At 43.8% G+C, this 26,593-nt stretch overlaps 1 protein-coding gene across 1 annotated transcript in view; it reads right to left on the bottom strand.

Annotated features, from left to right (window-relative positions):
- Positions 1-26,593, bottom strand: part of grip2b (glutamate receptor interacting protein 2b) — a 157,620-nt gene that overhangs the window by 20,230 nt on the left and 110,797 nt on the right. The window contains exons 2-12 of the mRNA XM_041951168.1: positions 20,486-20,563; positions 16,180-16,315; positions 15,881-16,026; positions 15,018-15,104; positions 14,673-14,748; positions 9,602-9,747; positions 9,022-9,169; positions 7,821-7,990; positions 2,305-2,460; positions 2,071-2,223; positions 1,790-1,976 (exon numbers count right to left, since the gene is read on the bottom strand). Of these exons, the coding sequence (XP_041807102.1) occupies positions 1,790-1,976; positions 2,071-2,223; positions 2,305-2,460; positions 7,821-7,990; positions 9,022-9,169; positions 9,602-9,747; positions 14,673-14,748; positions 15,018-15,104; positions 15,881-16,026; positions 16,180-16,315; positions 20,486-20,563 (1,483 nt within the window). The remainder of the gene's footprint in view (positions 1-1,789; positions 1,977-2,070; positions 2,224-2,304; positions 2,461-7,820; positions 7,991-9,021; positions 9,170-9,601; positions 9,748-14,672; positions 14,749-15,017; positions 15,105-15,880; positions 16,027-16,179; positions 16,316-20,485; positions 20,564-26,593) is intronic.

Below are 26,593 nucleotides of genomic sequence, written 5' to 3'. Positions count from 1 at the left end.
ATTAATCTGCATTTTACGATGTTAAATTGCACTGCAATGGTGTCGCAGAGAATGTCGCGTCTTGCATCATCGGTACTGTAAGTGTGACACGGTTGAAGCACAGGCTTATGTCAGGATGAGGAGTGGTGGTGGGGTCTGTAGCACAAACTGTGTGCAGCAGCCTTCAGCTCAGCAGCCCAGAGTGACCACAGATGAGTGTGTGATACAGCAGCCGACTGTCCTCTGACACCAAACACCCTTAAAAAATCTGGCGCTTTAACTGTGCATTAATCAGAGAAACTGTGCACTCACTGATGTTGTTAATGTGTTCTAAATTTAGCATCAAATGTTACACATCGAGTTTCAGCTGTTTCAAGAAATCTTCAGACTACCGTTTGATCATCTCACACTGAAACATTCCAGACGTTGCTTTGTGCTGCTCTTTGGGACACTTCTTTAACTTATCTGCAGTTTTAACGGTTCACTGTATGCATTTCAGTGCTGGCAGTTTAACAGTAGTGGAATGAGATTATCCACCTTGCTTGCAGCCTCTCAGATGCTTCTGGTGGGTTTTTTGGTGTGCACAACAACTTCTGGCATCATCTCAAGTGGCTCCCTGCTGGTTTAGTAATATCACACTATTTTCATTGTGGGACAACAACCACAGCAGCTTAATGAGGTTTACATGTTCTGATTGCGACTAATTCTTCTTGTGGTTATGTCAAATTTCTGAATTTTCTGATAAAAATAGCAAATGTTGAAGCTTTTAATCAAGTTTAACTTTCAAAGTAAAGTATAACAGACAGTAGTTGGAGCATTAAATGTTGCAGATGATCAATTTAACATAATAATATTAAAAACAATGAATAAAAGTACTGCATTTTCTGAGGACTGCTACAATATGCTTAAAATTATACTATATAACATTTCTAAAAAAGACTTCCAGCAGCAATAATGCATGCAGCTGAGAGGAGGATGACTTACGGTTTTAATGACCTAAGTTGTGTTTAAGTGTAATTCAGAGTGGTATGAAACGGCTTATTTGGATTCACCCTGTCAAGCAGGAAGGAAGTTACTTATCGATTCCTCCTCGGCGTGGGCGAGGGGAAGCTAGCTAATTAGTGCTGTTAGCGTGGGCGCTAATGGAGAGGGGAGTGTGGCCTCGGGGTGCAGAAACACACCCAGCACTTAGAGAGGCTGTTAATACAACAGGAACATCAATCAGCATGCACACACACACACACACACACACACACACACACACACACACACACACACAGTGTAAATACAACTGAGAATTCATACAGAGACTTAAATGAACACACATGCATGAATTAAACATGAATTAAAGTGCAATAAAAGAGATAAACACTTAGGTGGGCTGTAAACACACACACACACACACACACACACACACACACACACACACACACACACACACACACACACACACACACACACACACACTTGCATGTCAACATTTGGAAAACCTCCACCTACACTCATGAACATACAGTAAAAGCTTAAAAATGTACATACACCCACACAGAGTCAAGCAGAGCTGACATCAGCATTGCACACACACATGCACACACACACACACACACACACACACACACACACACAAACACACAGGAAAGCTGTGGTTTATTATTAATCATCTTTTGTAATATTAGAAATCTCAACAGATTCTTTTCAGACCTTCTTTCAGTCTCAGTCTTCTCTCATTCTGTAAATCTTTAGATTTTCCCGTGTTCGGATGAACTCCAAACTCGAGGCTTGTATCATGTGTGAATGTGTGTGCGCTCACCTCTCTGCAGAGCTGTCTGGCTCTATGAATCGGATAAGCGGGGGTGCGGACAGCGTTTCAGTGGCGAATATTCCTCCCTGCAGCTGCACGCCGAAGCCGTTGAGCGGGTCGCCTGTTAGGACCACCTCGCTGGTCTCCACATGAACCACCTGACCTCCCGGACCCACCGAACTGGACGCAAGGGACACTAAACACAGATACACCCGAGAGATTGATTTTTTTTGATTATTCATGTATGTTCTGGAAAATGATCTCATTGGACAGACAGACACGGAGCTCACAGGAGCTTTTGTGCTCTTTCTTCCTCTGCCGTCGTTTGAGCAGCGAGTTACGTGGACTCATGGGAACTGTAGGCCTCGGCAGGGTGCTGGAGCTCTGGCTACTGGGGCCCGATGTCGTCGTAGAGCCGGGAGAGAAACTGGCAGATACCAGAGCTGCAGAAATGAGAGAAAAGAAAGATGCTGCCCACTGTTCTCTGTTAGTTCGCCTTGTGGCGTCCGTGCTTGTGTTCTTACACTTGCAGTAGTCGAGGCTGTTGATGGTGTTGTTATTTGAGGCGGTCCACGACTTGTTGAGGGTGGAGCTTGTGTTGCAGAGGGTGGAGTTTGGAGGGTGACAGTAGTTCACACAGGGGTCCCAGGAGTGGGGGTGGTCCGACTTCTGAACCTTCACTGGAACACACACGCGTGATTTTGTGAGAACAGCGGTTTGACTTTCATTAAATCCCTGGAAGTTCAGCCTAACGTGTGTTAACAGGTCTGACTTTAACAACCACACCTTACCTCACCTGTCGAAGGCCCTGAGGAGTAAACAAACAACACCTCTCTGAGAAAACAACCACAAACTCTCACAGGTGGCTGCTCAGAGAAATGAAGAACCAGAGGTCGCATGGAGCTCAGCATCATGAGGGCAGAGACATAACAAACACCTGCAGGTATTTCTAACATGAACATGTTATATGGAATTATCTCACTCTATTGTCAGTTAATTAGACGAACAACACGGTGGCTACAAAAAGAGAGCCTGGTTAAAAATGCATTAATGTTGGTGGACTTCTCCTCAGAAGTCGGGCAGAACCTCTTCCAGGGAATCTCCCACCGAGAGCACGGGCACACAATCAAGGCTGAAGTGTGACAACCTACACAGCTTCACGTGTAATTCCTCCCCGCACGCACTTATCTCAGCGCCGAAGCCGATCCTAAGCCACGCCGTGTTGCCACATCCACCCAGCCGAGCTTTTGTTTCCTCCGCGTGTGAGCCATCTTATCTAAAGCGCGCTGTTGGCGGGAGGTCTGAGGAGCAGAAGTGTTGGGCCGCCTCAGGGTGAGATCTGAGAAAGGCGGGAATGCTTCCCTCCTCTAATCCTCCCCGAGTGAAAATAAAGTCATTACGTCCAGCGAAACGCACACAGAGACGGATCTGCTCACAGGGAAGGGCTGCAGTCACTCAGATAGACGCCATGCACACACACACACACACACACACACGTCTTACATAGATAAAAGATACAAACACTCACAGGCTCACCAGCATTAATCTGTGCTGCACACACACACACAACAGCAAAACCTTTAATCAGAGTGTCTATTAATAAAGCAGCCACAAGGTCTCCTGGAAGGCCATCAGGATCCTAATGAGCTGTGTTCAACACACACACACGCACACACACACGCACACGCACACGCACACACACACACAGGAAAGAATGACTTCTGCTTTGTAGTGACAAATGAAGGAGATCTGAGATGAGATAGCGACCTTTAGAGTGTGTGTGTGTGTGTGTGTGTGTGTGTGTGTGTGTGTGTGTGCGATCAGTTAACACGTGTAACTTCTACTACTTGTTTTTTCCCAACAGAAAAAAAAAAGGAAATGAAACGAATAGAAAAATGAGGACAAGATGAGAGAAGAGGGAAGGAGAGGGGATGAAGAAAGGAAGAGAAGGCAACGAGCGGAGGGGAGAGAAGAGGAAGGCGGCGAGATGGGTGGAGGAGGGCGAGGAGGGCGAGGAGGAGGTGTCGGGCTGTAAGCAGCATCTGACAGCATGCGAGAGAGGTGTAATGACTTTAATTAAATACCAGCCTGCCTTTACGCTCGCTGTCGCTCGGCTCTCGTTCGTCTGTCACGTCTCTTTTTTAAACTTCCTCCCTTCCCGCCGTTCTCACACTGCGACGAAGCTCCCGCCTCGCGCAGATTCTAACAGGCGGAGGAGCGACGCTGTGGTTTCGGCTCATCTCCGTCTGGAATTTGTGCTGATTTCGTGTCTGTCAGCCTCCTCTTTTAATCCCGCCGTTCTCGACCTCTCACGAGTCTCCAATCAGGTCGAAGAAACACGAGCATACGAAACCAAACATGTTCTTTTATCGCAGGATGTGCATGTGTGTGCACGCTGCCTACAGGCCTGTGTGTGTGTGCGTCGTCACACTCAAAGCCCTCAGCTGTGAGGCATTAACCTGGGATAATAAAGCAGCCGTTGGAATCAGCGTTTCTCCTGTAAATCCACTGGCACTAATTCTCCCGCAGATGAAGAGCCGTCACTTGGCTACGGGTGAAGAAACACTCCTTCGACTAATTAAGCGCAAAGTTGCTGTCGCACACAAAATGTTGCTCAGTCGGTGTTCTGCGAGAGAGGACGGCGGGTGGAGAGACGGTGGGATGAGTGGATTTTTTTTTTTTCCCCCTCTTTGATTTGCTAAATGTGCGTGGGGCGACTTAATTTGGGATAAATCCAAAATCTTTGTTGTGGTTTTTACGCTGCCCTAATTCTGGGTCCCCGTTTATCCAACATGGCTGCTGAAGAAGGTGTGATGACACGAATCTCGGGAATTTAAACGCATACGTTGCTGCAGGAGCGTAACTATCGACTGTCTCGGCCAATCGGTCTGCAAACATACAAAGAACTTCCTTCAGCTTGCTGCGCGGGCGTTAGCGACACACAACATGCTGCAGTGTTTTTTTAGTGTTTGGTTTGTTGGCCCGGAGAGTTCGACACACTAAAGGAGAAAAAGACCTGAAGTGGGGGTAGTTTGCACCAGAAGTCACGAGAAATCAGGCAAATGTTGTGTTTTCCAACCAAAAATTCATTGGCGATGTAACTGTTGTGCCTTCAGAGCATGAAATCAATTAAAAATGGCACTTAATTAACTATTAAATGTATTTCCACATCCTCACACTATCTAGCTTTATTGCCTTCTTCTGTTCCTCTTAGTTCCTCTTAGCGGGTAGCGGTTAGCACTTAACATTAGCTAAATGGTAGCATCGGAACTGCATTGTCTTCTTCTGTTCTTCGTAGCAGTTAGCATTAGCATTAGCAACAGTTAAATGGTAGCATCAGTGCTGGCCACTACCTGGAGCATCTCTGGGTCAGTTGAACGTGGCGGTGCTGTTTGGATTGTGTAGGAGCAGTGTGAACTGTCACTAGGGGGGGTGACTCTGGGACGCCGGAGTTCACCGCCTAGCCTCCTGGAGGTGTCGTGGGACTAAGTAGACGAAACACCGTTGAAGGGAGGTTTCCACCTGATGACCCCCAGAGACGTGTTAGGAATCACTGCTCTTTGGCAGGTATAGAGGCAGATTAGAGCTCCAAGGTTCTTCACTGAGAATGAATCCTCTTTTTGAGCACAAGTATCTTGTGTTTAGATTAACTAAATATATTTCCACATGCTCACACTGTACTTCTCATCTTTTTTATTTTTTAACCGGGGGACACTGAACACGCTGAAAGAAATGTTCAACAAATCAAAGATTCTGTTTTGCATTTGAAATAAAAACTATTTGTAGATCTGTAGAAAAGGGAATAACGGTGCTGCGTTCACGTTCCTTGATGTGTCGACGTTACCGCAGGTTTCTGGAGAAGTTCAAAGACGGAAAGACTTCTGGAATATTACTGCATTACTGCATTGCATATAATCGCATTAAATGGCGGCGGGCAAACAAACCCATGGTGGCAGTGTGGAGGATTCATGGAGAGCAGCCTGGATCTGTTTCCTGAGTGGCTGTTCATTCGCTTTACAACCTCATTTATTTGGTGCAAGAGTGGGAAAAATAGCATTTTCCTCTGTGCTGGGGGAACAATAAACAATAATGACAGTGTTGTTTTAGCCTTTCTGATGTTTGACATCATCCACAGAAATGATCAAACTAATATGGTCTATCAGAGGACTTAATAATGATTTTTCATAGCGCAGTAGCTGCAGTGGAAACGTCATTTTGAAACATTTGCTGAGTTTCGGTGCTTTGTTGTCGGTCTCACAACATCTCGGGCGTGTTTGATTTGCGTCGCCGAGCGTGCTCGCTGTGTTTCTGCCGCACCTCTCGTTTCTACGCTTTGTTGTGTTTCTGCGTTTGTTTGTGCTTTCTGACTTTGCAGCTCTTTTCTCTAAACGCGGTGCACGATTCTCTTGGCTTTTGTGAATTTGCACATGTTTTCTTAACTCGCAGCACCGTAAGCTCTCAGGGTCATCGTAGTTTGGTGAAACAGATGATTGACAGTTCTCTCTTTGAGTACAGACATCAACAGGGTAGACTAGCTCCACACTGCGCCAGCTAAATTTAAAATAAGAGCTGTCCACACCTGCATGCATGTAACGCTCTCTTAAATGCCTAAAAGATATGAAATCTCCTCCTCCTGTGACAACATAATGATGCATCACAGCTGTCATCTGGCTGGGCTTTGGTCTATGACCACATACAGTATATTGATTTAATATAGCAGAACACACAATTTACTGTATATTTAATGCAAAGCCAGTAGCTGGATCCTCTGTGGTCTGAATGACTGAATTACATTTCAGCAGGTCAACAAGAAGAAGCTGGATAACAACCTGTGGACAGACACACACACACACACACACACACACGCACACACGCACGCACGCACGCACGCGCGCACGCACGCACGCACGCACGCACGCACGCACGCACGCACGCACGCACACGCACACACACACACACACACACACACACACACACACACACACACACACACACACACACACACACACAGCTGCCTTTTAAACCAGTAGCCAACTGTACGATGTATTAACTACAGAGCTGTTTCATCACATGTTAGCAGGTGCAGAGGACAACGGGGGGAGGAGGAGGAGGAGGAGGAGGAGGAGAAAAAGAAGAAGAAGAAGAAGACTGCAGTTGAAAATTAGCCAGCTGGCTAACACTGGCACATTCACAGAAATATTGATTAATGTGTGTTTTGTTACAGTAAATAAATGAAATATCAGGAAAAAGAAAATGAAGACAGATGGACAAATACACATTTTATCATATGTTGGTCCACATGCGATAGCGTCCATTAGATTCTGTTTTTCCTTTCATGGTTAATGAAACGGTTAATAAATTTGTTGTAGGTCTCTGACTTTGGCCTGAATAGCTTATGCTCTCATTTCACAGGAGCTCCGTGAATGTAAAGTAACCCCTAAACTCCACCGAGCATCAAATCTTCCTGTTCTGTCCACATTCTGTCTCTGAAGCGTCTGACGAAGCTGATTGCAGGTTGCAAGTGGTTCTTCACTTTGCTCCACGGAGAATATGTGACAAGTCTATTTTTGATGGACGACGCGTCAATCTGCACAGAGCAGATCGGGCCAGGAAGTCAAACACAGGAACAGTGTCGAGACTAGGGTAAATTTTCAAAATAAAACACCCTGTGCAGACATCCAATCGTACATCAAAGATAAACGCAATTAAACCAGACAAAAAAAGAAATCGAAACAAAAGGCTGCAGACAACGTCGCAGAGACGCCCCTGGTGGAATCTCAGGGTGGTGCAACTAATGTGAAAGCAGCTAGACACAGTTTATCACATGAAAATGCAAGAAAGCATTTTCATGTTCTTCCCTGTGAGGCTCACATCCACACAAGTGATCATCAGATTAGCTCATGTAGTGCACACGTGTCCTGCAGTGACCCGACGGGACCCTTCACACGCTCCAAGTTAGATCAGGAAACATGTGCAGGCGTTAACGTGTCAAACCAATGAGGTCGTAAAGTTCACATGTTTGCAGATATGGTGGACCCACCTGTGTCATGCTGCTTCCCAGTTAGCCTTGTTTGATGGGAGGGGAGCATTTCTAATTTCACCAGTTCTGTTGTGCTCGCTAATAGCTGCGTTGCCTCCAGGACTGTACAGTGTTCTGTCGATGTGCCGTCGATGGACAGCAGGTGATCTCCAGCATGCAAAGCTCCACATCTGGTAAAGCAGAGCGACAGGGAGAATATAAGGAAGGAGTCGTTAGATGAAGCAGTTTCCTTGCCGTTTCAGTTTTTGGTTTGTTTGACAAGCACCTGTAGGCTACACACGTTAGCCTGATTAGCTCGGAGGAGGATGCTGCACAGCTGGTCAACCCGGCGACTCTGCATTTCACACTGTGGCTCAAATTTTTAAAATGATTTTTGCAGTCGTGCAGGAATGAATAGTGACAGAACCTGGACCTCCACAGTCAACCTGTTCAGCTGTCTGAGGTTATTTCAGTGCTCGTTTCAGCGCTGACACGAAGTTCAAGTGCTTCATGTATATTTTAGAGCCAGACTGAGGCTCGGGGCAAGATCCTGTCTCCTACTGTCTGTGTTACTTGTAGGGCTGGATACAGCCAATGTGTGTGTGTGTGTGTGTGTGTGTGTGTGTGTGTGTGTGTGTGTTAGAGAGAGAGGATATATACTCTGCATAAATATGCAACCGCTGCATATCTGTAACCCAGCTGCATCCGTTTGCTTTCAGAAGTGGGAGAGAGCAGAGAGAATTCACCAGAAACACTGAATGTATGTGAATGCTGCTTCCTGCATTCATAGACATTTATATCAATCCAGCAAATAACACATCATCTCCTTGGTTACTGTGCTTTCCACACTAAAAATGAAAATTGCAAGGCTGCAAGACTGCTTTATTATTAATGCAACTTTGAATCGCATTTGGCTTCATTGTATGTATATTAAATATGTTATATCTGCAACTTCACTAAAAATACTATATTATTAAACTATAATGAGGCACTGTCACCTGTGAATCAGTATATGATTTTATTCAGAGTTGTATCTTTTTTAAGCCCTCAGTTTTGTCTTCAGGGCTTCCTCTCAGGCTCTGTCCGCTTGCATGTAGCCTGAGAGGTGAAGCCCAGGACAACCAGCAGTCTGTGGAGTCCATTGGCTGCAGCTCTAAACCACAGAGCTATGACTATGCAAACATGTATTATATACTGTGTGTGTGTGTGTGTGTGTGTGTACCTGTCCACCACGCTGCCTGGTTTCACCCGGTCGATGACGATGACCTGCTTGTTTCGATGATTGGCTGATGTCAGCGTGATTCCCAGCGTTGCTCCCGGTGATTTGGCAATTTCCACTAATAGTGGACCGGAGGCGTTCGTTACTGTGTCTAATAGAGAAAAATGTTTTTCATTTGAATCCTCTCTGCTCTTTACTGCGATCTGATGCTCCTGCGCGTATGACAAAACAACAGCGGTGTAGCAGAGTACCTTTCAATTTCCGTATCACCAACGTTAAGTAGCAGATGAGCTTGAGGCAAAAATGCCCTCAAAAGCAACAACCAGCAGATGTGACGAGCAGGAGACTCTTTGAGAGGCTTTCTGGATGAGTTAAAATGAGCCGTTTTACACAGAAAAGAGGCAGAGCTCAGCCCGAGGCTGCAGGAAATGCCAACACATCAACAAAAAACGGCCATTTTTTAATTTCAGTGGCATTTTAGTGAAGTCTAGAGACGTTCGCCCCAAGATTTAATCCATGTCTGAGTCTAGTGTGTGTGTGTGTGTGTGTGTGTGTGTGTGTGTGTGTGTGTGTGGTCTCTCACCCATGATAGTGACGTCATACTCTATCTGGAACAGGGCTTCCTGGCCGCACTGAGCCAGCACGCTGAGGGCGTCACTGTGGTTGGCGTTGTGCAGCGGTACGCCATCCACACTGAGGAGACGATCACCGGGACGCAGCGTGCCCTCTCTGAACACACACGCACGCACACGCACGCACGCACACATTAAAACAGTGATTTCAGACCTCAAACTTAAAAACTGAGACAATCACCTCTTTTTGTTTCCTTTCTTCCACATTTCCTCTTTTATCTTCTTCTCTTAGAAGTCAAACTCAAAACTCATCAATTTCTTCCCTCCTTTAAAACTCATTCAAATAAGGTTTATTTGTATGACTGGCATTGTAGGAGCAGAATGTGAATGTATTTTGTGTTAAATATGTCTCCAAACGGCAAGTCTGACTACAACTATAATTTAACAAGCAGCGCATCAATTAGCTTATCCAGGTGCAGCACCTCAGCGGCCTCTACAGGTATGTATGACACTCGGCATGTGAAAGATGTCACTTTTTTAACCATTCCCTTTGTTGTCGCTGCACTTTCTCACATCTCGTTCATCTCCTCTCTCCCTCTTGCTGAGAAAGCTCCTCTTTCTTTAATCATTACTTCTAACCTTCTCTCTTATTTCTTCATCTTACTCATTTCCTCGCTGTCCTACTTGTTCCTGCCTCCGCCTGCCTCCACTACTCTCCGTCTCTCTGATCTCTCTTTCTCCTCTCGTCTGTCTGAGACTAACGCTATCATTCCTCCTCAGGTTCAAGCGGAGGACAAACACAGTGGAAACAGCACTAAGATAACAGACGATGCTGCTGTGCTCCACGCTTTTCAAAACATCGAGATTAACCGTCGTGTCACGTGATCAGGTTTCATTTAGACGATGGTCATTTTCAAATAATCCAAAGCACTTTCACGGACCGGATGCTCGATATCCAGAAGAACTCAACGGCAAATTTCCGGCATCTGTAAAAGTGGATGTGCGGCATCTTTAATTTTTCATGCACAGGGCTGCATTAAGACGCTGATAGATGCTTTATGCATGATGGCAGAGTGTGAGTAACACAGAGCTGTCACACCTGCCACAAGTTATAAAGTGTGATGCTGATCGCCCTGAAGCTTTTTAACAACATGATAAAAGCCAAGATGACACTAAAAGACTTTATTAAGGCTGGAATTAGGTTATATAGAAGAAGTGTGGTTACTATGAAGCTCAAACTGCTTTGCTTTTGTTACCTGAGAAACGGGCGCGCAGAACAAAGGCGACAGTGCAGTTTTAATGCACTCGGGTCATATTTTAAATCTTTTGTTAAAATCTGCTGTCTGTTGTCATCTATATTACACCAGAAAAAAAAAGACCACCCACTGCTGTTATTTTGAGAGCGCGAGGTGGATTTAACTGTTTTAGAGTGGATTTTCCCTTTAAAGGCGGCTCTAAATTAAGTAGCTGGTTGAAACAAAGTCTTCCAGACCTCACTGACATTTAACCCACTTTAAAGGCCTGCAGGCTCTCCGTGTCTTTTCCTTCATATGACAACGCAGTAAAAGATCCTGCGTGAAACAGCACGGCTCTCTAATACTTTCAGAGTAATTCCCACTGGGTAAAGCTAAAAATGTGGCCACTCCTGGGACTGTATGGTGCCGCGGATTAACTTTTCTCCAATTGGCATATAAATGGGAAATAAAGCAGCATGAATATCTCATTCGTTTCTGCTGGACTGACCCACATTTTGAAGATGATTTCCTTCAGAATGGTGTTAGATGAGCTTCAGGGCGAAATAACTCAACAGTAAAAGAGAATTTAATCTCGGTTTTTGTCTCAGTCTGTGAAATCTGTGCGTGCACCTGTGGAGGATCACCGAGACCACGCATGGTGCAAAATCAGTACCTTTAATTGATCTGAGAAATATGAAGGAGATCACGGTGAAACGATTCTTTCACGAGCCCGACAGATCAGAGTCAAAGATCTGACAAGCAGTCATTCGCTTATTCAGTAGAAAAAATGACTGCAGTTATTCTGCATGTCCTAATTTCTGCTGCATGCAGTTCGTTCACACGTAGCTGCCACTGGAATAAAAATAGCAGCTCTCGCTTCTTAAGTCGAGCATCAACTGATTGAAGCTGCTGAGTGATCAGAGGAGAGGGAAGAGGGCTGCACTTTTCTTTTTTTAATCTTTTCCAGTCTTGGCTGGAGTAACAGCGTAGAAACAGCTGAGTAAAGCTCGCCGTTCAAAGTGTGAGTAGTGAGATTTGTGTATCGGCAAAACAGACGGGCGACAAATTAAAGGGAAAGTGTCTCAGTGACGTCTCCATAACAACTCTTGTTCACAGATTATCCAAGTCTGTTGGACATTTTTCCAAAAGAATCTCCTGGATTAGTTTTGGTGATGGAGGAGAGGAGCAGTTGTTTCACTCGTTGCTCCAGAAATCTGAATTCATGACGTTTCTCTTCTTTCAGTGACATTTTTCCTTGAATTGTCACTCATCTGTATGCGTTTTATTCAACTGGGTGAAGGTGATTTTGAAAAAAATAAAAATATTAGTCTCCAGTTTGGTGCCAAGCAGTCCTTCGTAAGAGCATTTCCCCAAAATACGTCTGTTAAAGGATAACTTTCGTTTTTTACAACCTGAACCTTATTTCTAGCATTAAATACGCCCATTTACTCACCCAGACAACTTTGGTGGCATTTGGAGTCATTTTGACATGTTATCGTGGTGGCATGTTATCAACATCCAGCGTCTCTAGGCAACTACCTCTGACGTGGATGATGTCATTACTGAACGCCGGGCGCTGCGAGCAGCCAGCCACAACACAGCTGACTCTGCGACGGTCGGCTACGAATACGCAATAACGAACCATAGCTGTGCCAAACTACAGCTAAACTAGCCGACCGCCAGCTCAGAGGGGAATAGCACCAGCATATCATAACAAAATATTAGAATATGAACGAGTTTCGCCGCAGATTATGCTTTATATAGAGGCTACGCACGGGTGCCCCAATTACTCGCATTATACGGATATACGCGCCGCTCATCTGGGCTAATTTCTTCAAAACGACTCCAAATGCCACCAAAGTTGTCTGGGTGAGTAAATGGTCGTATTTAATGCTACAAATGAGGTCCAGGTTGTACAAAACGAAAGTTATCCTTTAAACTCTACTGCACAAGTAAAATCAAAGTAAGACTAGTGTGAGATAAAACACCAAGAAACAATTATCTACTCCACACAAGTGTTAATGCTACTGTTAGCGATCATTTCATGGAATCAGTTATTATCACAGAGTTTCTGCTGTTTGATGTAGAAAAAACACCCGAGTGTCGAACAGGAGCTTCAAACTGACCGAGAACTAAACCTAAACTTTATCTGTGACGGCTGCACATCCAGCCAGCAAACAAACACATTTCAAGTCACGACACGATGCAGGTTTCTGTTTTTGCTTTGTAATCTGAGCGCAGGCCTTTTAAAACATGAAAAAGACGTGATGTACCTTGTTTGAGCGTCACGAACTCACGTTGCATCTGTTCTTAACCAAAAGTTTGAAAATAATTGAAGATGGCCTCTTATACTCCTCAAACAGGAAGTGGAAGAGGCCAACTGTGTGTGCTCGAGAGGGGGGTCCAGCTGGGGTCCTCACTAAATCCAATGTTTTTTTCATAGTTTAGACAAAAGATAAAAAATAAATCCTTCCTTTATCTGTATGTTTGTGTTAAATCTGATTTGCATTGTAGAGTTGACTGACTTCTCTCTGTGGTTCTGTGTAGGAGAGGCAGCGTGAATACACCCCCCTCATGTGCAGCGATAAGTAGATCAGCCCTCACTGAAGCACTGAGGGGTCCTAGGCAATCATCTTAAACCTGATTTTATTACTGGAGGCTTCAGGTGTTCATTTGCAAAACCTGCAGGTCCAAAGACTTCACATGTGGACGCTGTGAGCTTTGTGGAAAAGATCCACCATGTTAGCTCCTTCGTAGCTTAGTGCGAACAGTGAGGTTTTGTTGTTAGGAGGTTTCATGTGTCACAAACAGTATTTTTGCTCAGCAATGAACAGGCTTTTGATAGTTGGACATACTTTTAAATAAATCAGAAATCATAATTGCAATTTCATCCACAATTTTACATTTATGTACAAACTTTACAAACTGCTTGTCATGTGTGAACTTCAGTGCAGCTCGACTCACAAATGCATTTTCTTCTCAGCAGAGAACAATATGTCGCCTTGTGTAACTGACCGGAAATTAATAAAGTAAAAACTAATAAGCATTTAATTAATTGGGTGAAATCTAATCAAAATATAGCCAAACTGCAGAGATCATGAGCTTCAGCACACACTCACTACTGCAAACTGCCACAACATGGGCCGTCGTGCAGCCCTGCTTTAGAGATGTGTGTCCCAGCACTGAAGCTAATTTTATAGTATTTTGCAGGCTTTTATCTGAGAACATGAGGTCTGAGCCTCTGCAGATGGTGCTTGTCTCTGTGCTGCGTGTACACACCTTTTTGGATTTTTGGACGGCTTAGAAGTGTAAGAATTCACGCACTGCAGCTACTGACGGCTGAATCACTGCTGCGTTACATCAGTTAAGCAGACGCAAAGCTGACATTTACATGAAAATGTCATGGATTATTTTTTAAACATGGAGACTGAGACAGACACACGATGACAACATTAAAGGGATAGGAGGTGATTCATGCCGCTGCAGCTATGAGTAACACATAACTGTCAACATACCAGTGACGGTCACAGGAAACGACACCATTATCCTTGGGGTTTATTCGCATGAAGGCACAGACAAATCTCCTGAGGGACTCCTGACTGGAACTGGTCGAGCTGAGCTGCTGCTAGTTTAAACTCAGCGGAGGCTTTTAGTTTTCCTTGGCGTCATTTTTTTTATTTAAGTAACTGCCCTTTTCACCCCAAAGAAGACAGACATGATCCCTCTGTCAGGCTCTGACTGTAGACTTTGTGTGATCTGTCTTCATACAATTGAAAGTGCGTGAATATGTTTGTTTGGCGCATGTGGCTTTGCGTAGGACGTGGCTGCACGTGCATGAGTGTGCTACCTGTCTGCAGGACCTCCTGGCCTGACGTAGGTGACCACTAGGGGGCGAGACTTGTGCCAGTCCTCATGGGTACCACCTGAGAATAGAGTGTAGGTTAAAGCTGATCATTAAACACAGATAGAAACCTTCACATTCTTTCTGATTGAAACTTTCACAGCTTCGGTTCACTTGTTTCAATGCCAATGCAAATAATTGATGCGATTTCTGTCTTATTACAAGGCAGGAAGCGGTGATACTGCAACAGTCTCTTCATTTAGCGACACCGTCCCAGGGCGGCATGTCAATCATAGCTGCGCATGACGTTCTCCAAATGTACAGTAATGGGCTTATTTTCCTGATGGTTACCTCTCATGACGAAACCAAAGCTGTTCCCCTCTTTGTGCAAACAGATGTCGATTGTCTTTGATATAACCCCTGAGGTGCTGTCTGGTGCTTTGAGAAGGGGGAGGTATAGAGAGGGAGACACACACACACACACACACACACACACACACACACACACACACACACACACACACACACACACAGCGAGGTAATTTATTCATTTTACTGAAAGAACTGTTGCTGTTAAGTATTTCCTGGATTAATTAACTTCTGTTGCTCCATAATTAAGCACAATTAAAGTTTTAATTATATTCACTACATGTTCCACCATCCTAATGGAGAAAAAAAGTATGAACAATGACGTGCATTATGCTATATACAATTACAACACAAGAAATACTCATTTCCACTTTGACTTGCACCTGGATCCCAACATGTGTGTAGCATAGAGTGTGGGTTTAAATTAAGGGCAACAATGATCTCCTTGATTACTGTAGTTACTAAAACTACAGTTGTATTATTGTAAAGGTTCTATGCATGACGTTCACTGCCACTAGATGTCGCACTGGAGCAAACAAATGGGTGCATTGCGCCAACCAGAAACAGCCATGATATCGCTTTCCACAAACAAAAAATCAAACCAGTCTTTCCACTGTTCAAACAATCATCAGCTCTGGTTTGGTTTAAATAAACCTTTAATTGACTCAGTTAGATGTTGCATTCATGCTTGGTAAGGACTTTAGTTCTCCGATCTGCAGGATCATCCGGTATCAGCCTTCACACGGTCCTAATGTCAGACTGGATGTGACCTTACTGCAGCTATTTACTCTCTGACCTTAAACACCACATGAAAGCACATGGAGCTGAACTTCGAGTGCATGTACCTGTAGGTGGAAGCTCATACTCCACCTCCAGCAGAACTCTCTCTCCCACGTTCTTCAGCAAGCTGATTATCTCTTCGTGCCGCAGTTTGGTCAGATTGATGCCGTTCACCGACTTGATGTAGTCGCCAACATTTAGCTGGTCGCTCCTGCACGGACGAAAACTCGCATAAATGGGTTTAATCACAATAAGTTATACTTTAATACCAGTTTTTGTTTCCAGGGTTTTCTTCTTCTTTTTTGTGTTGTTTAATTATAGAATGTTGATTCCATTTCTTCTTCTTCTTTGGTGTCGCACCCACCTGGCTGCCAGTCCTCCAGGCCGTAGGTTCGATACCCGCGGTTTCCCATCCTTGTCGGTTCCTCCTGAGATGGTGAGGCCCAGTGTGCTGCCTTCTTTCTTCACCAGCTCCACCATGGTCACCCCCCGCAGAGCTTCTAACCAAAAACACACATGCACATAAAGACAAATACACACACACGGGGACGTAACACACACAAAGAGACATGTACACACACACTCAAAAAACACAAAATACAGAGATAAGCAGTTAGTGGCTGCCCTCTGTCCATCCTGATTCCCGGATTAAAGGGAAGCCGAGATACAAGACAGATAAAACAAAAGACGTCTGCCGCTGTGTGTCCTTGAGTGAGACACTGATCCTCTGTCAGCTCGGTGTGGGAGAGTCCGCTGAAATGACGAAAATGTAAATGTGAAGATCAGATTAGATAAGCATCAGTTAATGAGAATTAACAAAGCCTCGATGTTGCATTGTGTGTGTCATTCCACTTGAAGAGATCCGGCAGGGATGAAAAGGCCTTGAAAGGTTAAAGGACGTCATCAGTGACAGAAATCACACCCAGCACCAGCGTTCAGAGTAAATTCTGTCGATTAAAAGAGCAGCAAGACTTCATGAAAAGGCAGAACGATGTATATACAAATATTTAGACTGCAGGTTATTGACAAGAAGGGTGAGCTCCTCTTTCTACACATTTATCGCACACTGTATGACACCAAATTATCCCATTTAGGACCGGACTGCTTGGCTGTTCATTCAAATCCTAGAAAAGCATTTAAACTGTGTTACAGTGAAAGTCTTCAAGACAGCAATTATATTAATGAGAATCCAAGATTTGATTACCCAATGCTACAATTTAGAAAGCTTTTATCAGCTAATTCAGACTGAAATCCAACCAACCACCAAATTAAAGTAAGATAGATCAGCACGAACAAAGTCTCAAATTCAGCTTTTTGTTAAATATTCTGATTGTTTCTGACATCATGGAATACGTAAAGCAATTAAAATAGAAATGTGTAATGGATTACTCAGTGGAGTTCCTCAGACTGACCGCAATCAGGTGAGTAGAAGTGCAGACCATGAGGAGTCAGGGGGTCTTATTAGGTTTCTATGTCTGGAATATTACTGTAACAGGCTGCACAGTGAGGATATGAATTAAAATGCGCTTCTTTGTCATTCTGTGACACAAAATGAAATTTAGACGTGGCAGCATTATGGAGCTGCCCATTAAGATACATCTCAGCCATTTAAACCATAATTAGTACAATATTCAGGACAAAAACCTCCTAACAGAAACCAAGACTGCTGACATACTTTGAAACAATCTTGTGTAAACTACAACCTCCTCTGAACCCACTGAAGGGGAAGATCAAGGAACGGTGGACCACTCTGACTTATTTCAACAGGAGGACAAAAAACTATTGTACAGTGCTATATTCCCTCAACACTTAATTAAACTACTGTATGAACAAAGGCATCGCCCTATCCAGAAAAATTACATGTAACCTCTTTTCAACCACTAACGGCGGCGGCCCGGCTGTTCCCGGGCTGAGCCGAGGCTTGATGAGGTAAACAACTTAATGGGTTGACTTGGGAACGACGCTGCAGAGTTCACTTCACCTTCATCCTGCTGTTGCTTTGAAGTTAAGAGTTCATGACAAAAGTTCATGGAGAAACATTTGTTCCTCCTCGACCGTGTGCACAGTTATCTGACGCTTCAGCAAAGAGGCTGCGTCCGAATCATCAGCCACCCTTTCAGGGAGGCCCTGAACACCTCACGGCTAGTACTCGAGACTGTTCAGTCATTTGCTTTCTTGTCCAGACACAGATGAGAAGATTGATATCGCTTATATGTTCGTATGTTAAGTAGTAGCCAGCAAACTCAGGACCAGGAACTCAGGATTTTGTCTCCTTGTCTCAGTCTTTGTGCTAAGCTAAGTTAGCTGGTTGCTGTAGCCCTGAGGCGAGTTATGCACAAAGGATATCGTCACCTTTTAAGCTGATAATGTGATTATGTTAGCAAACAGTTGCTTATTTACACATCCAGCAGTAACACTTTTGGCTGTTAGTCCAGTATTTACTCTGTTTTAGCTCCGTTTTTGGTCTCTTCCAAGTCCTGAGGGACATATCTGGTTGTTTAGCAGCTAAATGCTCCACTCTGGTCATCAGCTCCTCCCTAACTGTGAGACAAAAAAGCTACTTTGTGCAATTAAAAACACCGTACTGAGAGAGGAGTGTGGATCAAAACAGCACATTCACAGACTGAGCAGCTAAACAATGAGCTAAAGCTCACTGCAGCGCCGTAAAGCCGAGGTTTCCGAGGAGATTCAGATTCAGATTCTCTGGTTCATCACTCACAGCAGCACTTTGTTCTCACATTGTTACTTGATACATTGTTACTGTAAAATATCAGTTAAAGCCACTTTCGAGATAAGAGCTATAAGAGATTGAATAATGTTAATGTGTCTCAAAAACGCAATTATCATATAAATCCAATCATGAAATAAAATAATAGCAATAAAGCAAATGTAGCCGCAGCATGTGTGCAGATATATTTATGCAATGACATTAATATACAGCAAGTTTAAAAATGGCTCACTGATGCTCATTTATCCGACAGGAAATTATTATTCCACAATTAGAATGACGCAAGCAGCAGGACCTAGAGGTGTTCCACAAGAGGATGGTTGAGGTTAGATGTTTTAGGTCAGAGCCAATCAGAGGCAGAGGCTTTGCAGGAGACGAGTGAGGAAAAAATAACGGAATAATGGGCGCTGGAACAACGGCACGGCACCTTCCAAGCAGCTGGGAGAACTGTGCTGATGGATGGCTGTCTCGCCATTCGTCTGTATTTGTATCATTATCATTTAAACACGCACACACACACACACACACACATACACACAGGTAACAGGAACCACTGCAGATAAACATCTTAATCTGTGTATACCTTCACAATCTGTGCACACGCACATACGCGTGCACGCACACGCACACACTCAGGTGAGATGAATCTTTGGTGTGATAGATGGCCAGATTAGGTAAATCCCTCAGGCGACACTGAGGATCAGTGAGGTGCTTCACGCCACACTTATCTCTGGTGGGTATTACAACACACACATATTCACACAAGGACCCACACACACACACACACACACACACACACATTATCTGCAGGAAGCCGCTCATTCATTCATTAGTCCTTGTGCCGTTCATATTTGCATAAAAGCACCACAGCTTTCACAAAATGCAGCTTGATGCCGTGAAACATTTCGAACTGAACCCGATACGAAATGAGTTTTTCCTCCACAGATGCAGAACTGACCGTGTTGGGATTCACAAAGTTTTATCTCCCACTTCAATTTGATGCTCAGTGAATACACAGCACACATGAGAAGATCTTTACACCGCACACAGAGAAACTCGTGAGTTTACTCACATCGAGATGAATGCACATGAAGCTGCACTCAAATAACAACAAGGACACTGTGAGTCGACAACACTCCGTCTATGGAAGGTGAATGAGACAGATTCTTGTATTTGTATACCGCTGGAACCAAGCATGGAGCTGAGTTATGTAACTGTGTAATAGATGAATGGAGATTGATAAAGAGAAGAGTGGAGAGCATAAAGGTACAGGAAAAAAAAGAGGAAATAGAGGCAGAGGAGGGGAAACTCAACAGAGGGATTTGGTGAAGGTGATAAGGAGGCAGGAACAGAGAAAACCTGAAACAGGACATGAACTAGATGGGTGATTTGATGGGGGGAAAGAAATTCATGTGAGAGAAAAGATGCAAAGAATAAAGATCATCATCATATCACATATAAATCATATAACGTTTGGTTGGTAAGTTGCGTCCAGTGTTTTTAAGGTTGTTCTCACTTTTCTGTGCTTGACATTAAAGGCTGATTTTTAATGAAAATGCAGAACATCTGCCAAAATAACTGATCTCGCTCTCTTGATGTGATGCATCTCCTGCTGTTGACATAATGCATAATAACATAATGCAATCAAACGTGCAAACCAGTGTCATGTGAGCTGGGACGAGAAAGGTGGCTGCACTGGTTTTAGTGGTTAGAGTTTTATTTTGTGCTTACTGGATTAGCATCAGGTCATTATATTTAAGAATGATGCTGCTGCTATTGATAAAAGCTTCAGACTAATTAAAATTAAAATTAAATTGCTGTCATGATCAAACTCTGCTTTAAAGACCGATTATAACAACACCTGAGTCTGGATGACAGCCACACGAGTTTTCTAAGCATCATGGACACTGATGCACTGCAGATAGACAGAAGTTGTATGTACCTGGTATACTGTGTCTTCTTGAGGCCATGGTCTGTTCTGGTCCAGAGATGTCCTTTGTTTTTCCATATGGCCCGTCATCTACAGAGAGCAGAGACACACAAGACGTAACACACTTGCATTTTTTTTTAGGTTTACATTTCAAAATCTCTTCATCCTGAGAGTGTTACAGCAGCAGTATTTCAGATGAACATTATATCTGCATATCAGAAATCAAGCGTGTTGGATTGACACCTTTGAGGTGGGGCAGAGGTTGGGGTTGTAGCGTTTGCTATAATATAATCGTTTTCAGCAAATACACAACAACATCAACAAGACAAGACCTTTCACACATTTTGGACATGTCTACAACTTGGACAGCTGCTAGTGAGAGAATAGAGTGTGTTACACCATTACCTTCACCACCCAAAACAACCACAACATTAGATATGTCAGACGTCATTCTCATAAAAAAGGCACTGCTGCTACATATGTGTGTCCGCCATCGCCTCTGAATGCATCTCTTCTCCCTCTCGACCCATGAATCACAGCTCATATCTTCCTCCTCTTCACACTCTGCGACGATCCTCCACAGTCCCCCCACACACTGGTGGCGATGAGCATAACAGACGCTATTAATTGTCATCTTTTCTGATTGCAATCTGAGCTCCTTGGCTGCGAGTGAATGAGACAATCATTTGAGGCATTGCCCTGATCTGAAGTCGCAGGAAAACAAAGACACCATTCTCAAAACTTAAAACTTCCCCAGCTCGCCTCCTTTAGTAGTTTGTAATTATCGTGGGCTGAATTAGGTCAGAAATAAGGGTGTACTGGCTTTTTGTGGCATTAGTTCCCTGAGATACTCGATGATAATGAGTCCCTCCTTAACACTGCAGGTCATTATAAATTAGTGCATCCTGCCAGCCAACAATACATGAAAACAACAACAACAAAGCAGCCTGCTCTTCTCTTATGTGCTCCCATGTACTTCTGCATTTACTTCATTGCCTCTCTGGCTGTTTTTTTCCACAAAGAACCACACTCATTGCATGACTGTAGGGATGGAAAATTCAGCCCATGGTTCAGTTGGTCCAACATTTTGGTCAGGAGCCAAACTATCACATGGTTTCGACTGCATGAAGCAAACTTCCAGAAATTCCCGGAGGATGTTAACAGTGTCCAGCATGAGCTCCAGCGAAGTGAGGCTGACGTAAGATTACCCAAGTCTGGCAACGCTGAGATGAAATCCTGAAATTGCAGTTTTTCTTGAAGATCCAGGCTTCCCCTGCCACCGAACAGGTGCAGCCACAGTGGGTCTCCCTGCCTAAAGAGCTGCAAAATGCTCTCTGCATGCTGTTTCAGGGACGCTTCCTCCCTGACAAGTGGAACATTTGCAACAATTGTACAAAACTGCTGTGTAAATACTTGAAAACCTCCCTCATATATAATCTGCTTAGCACTATCACAAGTGCAATTGCATCCACGTTATGTATACACGCTAGTTAGATGACATGAAAGGAAGATTTTCCAGGTACCCATAGGCCACACAGTTAGTCACTGTAACTATCTTTCAACACTTGGATGTGTCGGTAAATGCACAGTGAGGCCATTTGATGGAGCTCGTCTCCTCCCTGCTTAGACAATGAAACGGAGCCCATCACTGTGATATGTCACAGGAGGGAACAGATGTCCTGTTTTACAGTCTCTGGCAGAGGCCTTCTGGCAGAGACGCGTGAGGTTTTTAATATTTGATAAGTTATAAATTCGGTTCTGCTCAGCTCTCCACAGGTGTCTGTTCAAAAGGGCACTTTTAAGTAATGAAACAGCGATATTAAAAAAATACTCTTTTCAAGCCTGGCCGCTGCTTTTAATGTCTGCACTGTTGTGATACTTTTAAACACTCTAGAACTGGAAGCCCTGGCCCTCATAATACTGGTAGCCAAATGCTCAGCCATTGTGCAGAACAACAAGGTCCTATATTTAACAATCCATCAGTTCCTGTTGCCAAACCAAACTTCCCATGTCTCTGAACGACTTCACACCCATCTCCCCGACCTCGTTAGACACAAATCAATTTAAAAACTGATCAGAAAAGAGCTACAGAACAAGACAGAACATCTTCTTGACCCACTGCGACGTGCATTTAGAGCCAAGAGGTGAGTTCAGGATCACCTCAGCACTCCAACGATCATGTAAGATTACTGTTTGTGGACTTTTCATCAGCCTTCAACACCGTGCAGCCAGTCAAGAAGCTCACAGTTTTTTTCTTAGACAGCAGCAGACTTCCTAACGCTCAGGATGCAAAGAGTGAAAGTAAATGGTCAATTTTCCACGCCGTCGCCCCACAGATCTGTTCTCTCTCCTCTACTGGACATATCGTACACTAATGACCTGCACAGCATGTGTGACACTTATCACATCTTGAAGTTTGCTGATGATACAGTCACAGTGAGCCGGCGCAGCAGCGAGGACATTTCCAATATTCCTGCTGTCGACTCGTTTTCGAGTTGGTGTCATGGATCGTTTTTGGTACTGAATGTGTCAAAGATGAAGCACATGTGCATTGATTTGAGACGTTCTCACCTCTCTACTGACAGTGCAGTGATTGATGGCCTGAATATAGAAACAGCGGAGTCCTAGAAGTATTTGGGAACCATACTAGACAATAAACTGACATTTGAGAGTAATACTGACACGGTGAACAAGAAAAGCCGGCAGCGCTTCTTTTGTCTCGGGAAACTCTCGACATTCCAGGTTGTCAAGCCCCTGATGACAGCGTGCTATTGATCTTATATTGAGTCTGTGTTCACTTTGTCTTTTATCTGCCGGTGTCAGTCTTTCAAGGTCAAACGCAAAGATGTAGTTGATAAGGAGGTTAATGTCTGCCGCAAAATAACTGGCAGCGATCTCTGCAGGATCTTTACAGCAAAGTTAGAAGGCGGCAGAATCCATCGGGAGTGAGTGTTCACATCCTTTACATCAACAGTGTCAGTTTCTGCCACCTGGTTCCCTCATCACACTTCCGCTAGCTAAAACCAGCAGATTCAAACAGTCCTTTATACAACCCTTCCTCTAACGCTGCCACCATCCAGCCACTCAATCAACCAGCAAATTAATTCATCAGTCAACTCATCACTTAAGGGTATTTTGGAGAGGCACAGAGGAAGGTCCAAAGGAACAACAGAGGCTGGGGTGCAGAGAACAAATTATATGTAATGTAATGTAAATGTAATATTTGTCGGATGTCAGTGTCACAATTATATTACATTTTCAAAAAAATCTGTGAACAGCTGCTTCAAGAGATATCAACATGTCCTCCAACTGCTGCTGCTCCTGCTTTCCTTTCTCCGTGGCTGCTACAGGTTAGCACGTTCATTACAATGACAGAAGATTGCTTCGGACACAGTGGCATGAATGTGAATCGTCCAAAACCAAGCAGAGAAAATGCAATCCGACAGTGCCACCTACTGGCAAGAAAGGTAACAGCAGTAGCAGCTACTTGCCAGTAGATGGTGCTGTGGTGCAGTATCTGCAGGAAAAGAATGTTTTATTTACACTGTCCTTACTTTATACGTGCTTATTTTGAAGAAGGTCAGATTGAAAAATCACAGTAGCCTCTGCAATGACCTGGAGTCATATGATTTATACATTAATGAAGGTAAATGGTTTAGGATTTAGTGTCTTCTAATGGTGAGGTTGCAACCAGATGAATACCCCTCCCCTCATTCCTCCCTTGTCAAGTAGAAGAACCTACGGTGGCTTTCACTTCAACGTAAAAACACAAATGTCCTTCTCTAGAATCCGTCTTTGGTTTGTCTGTTCTGTGACACGATATTCCATTTCCTCCCCCCCAAAAAATTCAATTTAGGCACTGCAATAAAATGTTATTTCTTTCTTTGCCTGCAGGAAATGATGTGGACGTACACGATCCACGTCTGCTGCTGCCATGTGGAACAGATGTGGGATGAACAATCACGTCAAACTCAAAAACATTTTTCTTGCTGTTTCAGAGCGGATGATTTTTAGGTTATCAAGGAGTCGTGAGCAATTATTCTTGAGCACTTTTAGATTTCATTGTACACATTTTTCAGGTCTCATCTATGATAAATGCAGGATATTAAGTATTTTGCGAACTGACAGTCTTTAACTCGGTTTGACAGCAGCTGTGAGCGGAGGCTGCTGTTGTTGTGGCTCTGAGGGGAGAGGATGTGTCCTACTTTACAACCTCTGCTCCATCGGAGGGGTGGGAGAAGTTTAACAATTCATAAGCCAATTGTCAACTTTCATACCCAACTCCAGAAGTGTCATTAAGTTGCATTATAATCAGACACAATTACACCACGACTTAAACATCAACGTCTCTGCTAACCTTGCAGAATAAATGGGTTTTTTAAATGCTTTTCAGCACCTGGAGCAGCATTTTAAACCAGCTTACTATCACGAACAGAGTTAAGCAGTTAGCGAGGATTTCAGTGTCCTGCAAAATCCTTTATCTTCTACATTGTGCTTTTAATTCTCCTTTAAATTACATTCACACTCTGTTCCGCGAGACTGCCTTCAAGTCTCAATTTCACTGCAGCAAAGAAACTGAAATAGTTTTTTGGGGTTTTTTTTTTTCAGCTATTGAGTCAAGCTCCTGCATGCAGGACGTATTCCATGATACTGTCACCAAGCTTAACAAGCATTTTTAATTTGTCTTTACTTATAAACTTCAAAAATGTGTTATATGTATGAGACATATGTAGTCTATATGTGTGTTTGAGCTGTGGTGGACTGAGATTGGATGTGTCCCCCGATTGTGATGATCCGTCACTGACGAGACTTTTTTGTGTGAATTTCTGCTATTTTTCAGGCTCTGAACCTTTGACTTTCAGAGCTTCTTTATTCATGAATCTGTATCACCATATCTTAGCCAATCATCTTTCTTCCCATGCTCCATGAACCTATCGTCTGCTGGATGCTGCTCTTTCAACATTGCTGTGACCCTGTCATTCTGTCTTTCAGGCCGACTGTTGCATAATGCGCCACACAACATGAGGCAACTTCCTCTCCCCTGAGGAGCCTCGCATTTTTAGAAGTTCAGCTCAATAAATGAACAAACGTTCATGAGCTAGGCTAGCTGTTTCAGAGCTGCAGTGACTGCATGGCACTTTCTAAAAAAGGAACTCCAGAGTTGTAGCTTGAAGCAGCATGAATTGATTTGGCCATTTGTGGGCAGCAGATCAAGCCATAAAAACAACATAGATGGTGAACGTGTGATTAAACAGTAGCCTATTTATGCATCCAACAGAAATGGAGGAACGTACAGATGCTTTAAACCCTACCCTAACCCCTAAAGTGCTGGGCCAGAAAACTCATAGTTATACTTTATAATTAGCTCACTGGGTGGCTAGAAACAATGGGAATGTAGCATGTTAGCATGTAGCTTAATATAGGCTATGCTCATGCATTAAAATTCCAATTTCTACATTTATGCTAACCTCAAACGTTCAAAAACTCACCAAACAGAAAGCAGCTATGTGAGAGTGATCAGTGTCTCATGAACCAAGGTGTGAATTAGTGTGAAACCAACTGGGGATATTTTGTTAGGACAACAATGTAAGAAGCTGACAGAAAAGTACCAGAGGTTTTGTGCCAGCAATTTATTCAGTTCTTCTTCACACCTGCAACACACTGAGGCAGTGCTGAGCTCACCTGACTGCAGAGCTAAGAAGAAACAACCCCTCATCAGATACATGGCACAAGATACGCTCAGTCAGAGCTCAGCAGCATTATCCTGAACAAGAATAAGGTGTGAAAGAGGCCATATGTACATGTCAAACTTGAGAATCACAGCAACGCCACCGACACCACCTGTGTGCTGCTTACAGTATAAATTTAACGAAACTGGCGGCACATTTCTCCAACACAGAAGCATCGTCCTCATGGAAGCTGCTGGGATTTGCACACCTTTCTATCTCTAAACAAACCACCTGTGATACTTTGATGTACTCACGACCAGCTTTCTAGCTAACAAAGATACTTCAGCTTAGCGATTTTTGAACAGCTTTTAGCGGAGACTGTCTGTTTCCACCTGCTTTTACTGTTTGTGCTAAGCTAGGCTAAATACGATGTAGGCCTACTCCTCTATTA

The sequence above is a fragment of the Chelmon rostratus genome, chromosome 2 (assembly GCF_017976325.1).
Source record: "Chelmon rostratus isolate fCheRos1 chromosome 2, fCheRos1.pri, whole genome shotgun sequence".
NCBI classification, from domain to species: Eukaryota; Metazoa; Chordata; class Actinopteri; order Chaetodontiformes; family Chaetodontidae; genus Chelmon; species Chelmon rostratus.
Note: the sequence above shows the minus strand (reverse complement) of the source record. Positions and strands in the feature narration are given on the sequence as shown.